The sequence below is a fragment of the Bos javanicus genome, chromosome 3 (genome assembly GCF_032452875.1).
Source record: "Bos javanicus breed banteng chromosome 3, ARS-OSU_banteng_1.0, whole genome shotgun sequence".
Taxonomy (NCBI): domain Eukaryota; kingdom Metazoa; phylum Chordata; class Mammalia; order Artiodactyla; family Bovidae; genus Bos; species Bos javanicus.
Window position 1 is genome coordinate 105,493,176 of NC_083870.1, and position 3,835 is coordinate 105,497,010.

Consider the following 3,835-nt stretch of genomic DNA (forward strand, 5'->3'; position numbering starts at 1 on the left):
TGCTTCAGCTGCATCCCTACTTTAATTCTCATGGTGCTCTTCTTTGCTCCATTTTACAGATGAGAAAACTGAGGCTTAGGGAGCATAAATACCACTGAAATCCCCAGGTTGTAGTCAGCAGAGATTTTTTTTTAATATACTTATTTATTTATTATTTGACTGTGCCAGGTCTTAGTTGAGACATAAGGGATCTATTTCCCTGTCCAGGATCAAACCTGGGACCACCGGGAAGTCCCAGCAGAGATATTTGTTTGATTCCAAGACTGCTGCATCTGATGAGAAATGCTCCCTATCCCCAAAGCAGGGCAGGTAAGGGAATAACTAGGACTTCCCAGGTGGCGCTAGTGGTAAAGACAGTGAAAGTGAAAGTCACTCAGTCGTGTCTGACTCTTTGTGACCCCGTGGACTATACAGTCCATGGAATTCTCCAGGCCAGAATACTGGAGTGGGTGGCCTTTCCTTTTCCCAGGGGATATTCCCAGCCCAGGGATCAAACCCAGGTTTCCTGCATTGCAGGCAGATTCTTTACCAGTTGAACCACAAGGGAAGCCCAAGAATACTAGAGTGGGCAGCCTATCCCTTCTCCAGTGGATCTTTCTGATCCAGGAATAAAAACCAGGGTCTCCTGCATTGCAGGAGGATTCAGAACTCACCTGCTAATGCAGGAGATATAACAAATGCTGGTTCAATCCCTGGGTCAGGAAGATCCCCTGGAGAAGGAAATGGCAACCCACTTCAGTATTCATGCCTGGAGAATCCCATGGACAGAGGAGGCTGATGGACTACAGTCCATGGGGTCGAAAAGAGTTGGATGTGACTGAAGCAACTTAGCACATGCACAAGGGAATAACTAGCAATCTATGTCGAACCCAACAAAGAAACATGTGAAACTAGACAGGGGACGGTTTCTTTCACATTCTTGCTTGAGAGAATGTATTTGGGTGAAGAGCTAAGGAGTCATCACGCCATCCCCAGGATGGCTTACATGTGGATTGTTACCTGGAGGGAAATACGGTTCTATATTTTTAAGCCACCATTATTTTAATTTTTTTTTTTTAACAACAATAATCAAACTCTTTTAACTCAGTGCTTCCTAATGGTTTCACACCACGGGATATGTAGAAAATGGCAATATTTAGATGACATATCAGGATGTACTCATGGTTTGGGAATGTCTATATAGGACTGAGTGAAAATACTAATTACATTTTTTTGGATACTACATAATTATGAAAAGAAATAAAATACAAAGTATTTAGAAAAATAATAACTACTGAATTAGGATAAAACTTCTGAATAACATCTTTTCAAATTTCAAATAAGAAATCAGTTTGCTTCCACAAACATTTTGCAATAGAGTCTGTACTTGAAATGACCACAAATTCCTTGTTATGTTCTTCGAGTTATGGTCACTTCAAGTTCATGATCATCCATCAAGAAACTTTCACAAGTAGATGCTGTGAATGGCAGCGAGATCTATTACTTTTCCCCCTACTCGTCAGACACTCCTTTCTAGTTCTTAATAGAATTAGGATCTTTTGAATTTTACTTGGATGATGCAATTATTCTCTAAATCTAGTGGTTTGGCCTTTTATTTCACTGACAAATGTAATGTTGACATTTCTCGTAATAATATTAAGGTCTTTAGAATACAATAGTACTTTGTTCAAGTTAAGTACTTTAAAATCACAATGAAAATTTCTTCCTTCTTCCCGGAGCCCCGAGGGGCCGGAGCTCCTGGCGGTGCCGGATCCTGACGGTGGCCTTCCCCCCGGTCTGCCAAAATGTCTGAAAGATCAGATCTCCTTCACTTCAAGTTTGAAAATTATGGAGATTCAATGTTACAAAAAATGAACAAATTAAGAGAAGAGAATACATTTTGTGATGTTACAGTTCTCATAGATGATATTGAGGTACAGGGGCATAAAATTGTGTTTGCTGCAGGTTCCCCCTTCTTAAGAGACCAGTTTTTACTGAACGATTCGAGAGAGGTGAAAATCTCCAAATTGCAGAGCTCCGAAGTGGGGAGACAATTGCTCTTGTCGTGCTATAGTGGTGTGCTGGAATTCCTCGAGATGGAACTGGTCAATTACTTGACTGCTGCGAGTTTTCTTCAGATGAGTCACTTTGTAGAACGGTGCACGCAGGCCTTGTGGAAGTTTATAAAGCCAAAACAGCCAATGGAAAGTAAAGAGGGATGTGAACCACAGAGTGCTTCTCCCCAGTCGAAAGAACATCAGAGAGATGCCAGAGGCTCCCCAAAGCAGGACTCACCTTGTATTCACCCATCTGAAGACAGTATGGATATAGAGGACAGTGATATTCAGATCGTTAAGGTAGAATCTACTGGGGATGTATCAGAGGTTAGAAATAAAAAAGATCAGAACCAGTTTATTTCTTCTGAACCCACTGCTTTACATTCATCCGAGCCCCAGCACTCTGATAAATTCAACTGTGGAAAACAGAGTAAGTGAAATAGAGCAAAACCATCTCCACAATTATGCCCTCTCTTACACAGGCAGTGATAACATCATCATGGCCTCGAAAGATGTCTTTGGGCCTAATATTCGAGGTGTAGACAAAGGCCTGCAGTGGCACCACCAGTGCCCAAAGTGTACCAGGGTGTTTCGTCACCTGGAGAACTACGCCAACCATTTAAAAATGCACAAACTCTTTATGCGTCTACTCTGCGGCAAGACTTCTACTCAGAAAGGCAACCTTCATCGACACATGCGTGTGCATGCCGGCATTAAACCTTTCCAGTGTAAAATCTGTGGGAAAACCTTTTCTCAGAAGTATTCCTTACAGGATCATCTTAACCTTCACAGTGGAGACAAGCCCCATAAGTGTAACTATTGTGACATGGTTTTTGCACATAAGCCAGTTTTGAGGAAGCACCTTAAACAGCTGCATGGCAAAAACAGCTTTGATAATGCCAATGAAAGAAATGTGCAAGACCTCACTGTGGACTTTGATTCTTTTGCGTGTACAACAGTCACAGACTCTAAAGGGTGTCAGCCGCAGCCTGATGCGGCACAGGTCCTGGATGCCGGTAAACTGGCCCAAGCTGTCCTGAACTTAAGGAACGATAGCACTTGCGTGAATTAAACAGGGCCTTTGTGCTCCTAACTAGAACTGACTACAAACATGGCAATAGTCCGAGGCTTTTTAGGAGTCATTTCGCTAATTTGACTTCTCCAGATCCTCTGTGCAGGTCGTAGGGGTGAGTCAAAGCACTAACAGACCAGGCAACTTGCCACTTGGAGTGGTCTTGCCTGCCTTTTGCCCTTTGCTATGTTCTGTTTTGAATTATTTATCCTGTGATGTCTGTTTTCCTTTCCCAAGGAGTACTCCATTTGTCTACCTAACATCAACTTATGTCTTAGACTGACACTTATTTTAGACTTTCCACTGGGCACATTCTGAAGGTACCAAGAAGTTAATAACATCACCTCCACTCCACCAATAGATGCTATGCTAAGGGAAGCAATTAATCTTTTTCTTTGGTAGAAAATAAGCTGAGATATAAGGTGATATTGCTATCAGCCTGAATATGTGATAGAACTTCTAGTTCTATCAGAACCACTGATAATTCATCTATGTCTGATAAATGAATGAATCTACTTATCCTGGAGCTGGCTATAAAGAAGTATTTTAGATTATTCTGTACTCTTTTCAACAGTTTTTGGCCCAGCTTCATGTGATTGAAGTTGACATAGACCAGAGTACAGTATTTCCATCAATACCTGCAGACAGGAATCATCACTGGGGAGCATAACCAACAAAGGGTAGTAGTTGTACAACAGTACTTATTTGGGAGGTCTTCCCCCGAAAG

The 3,835-nt window shown here is 41.8% G+C and overlaps 1 protein-coding gene across 1 annotated transcript; it reads left to right on the forward strand.

Annotated features, from left to right (window-relative positions):
* The first annotated feature begins 1,719 nt into the window (after window positions 1-1,719).
* On the forward strand, window positions 1,720-3,446 carry LOC133245369 (zinc finger and BTB domain-containing protein 26-like). Its single transcript, XM_061413252.1, is given in 2 exon segments — window positions 1,720-2,437; window positions 2,439-3,446. Coding segments are annotated over 2 exon segments (1,323 nt in total). The 5' UTR covers window positions 1,720-1,784; the 3' UTR covers window positions 3,109-3,446.
* Window positions 3,447-3,835: the final 389 nt, after the last annotated feature.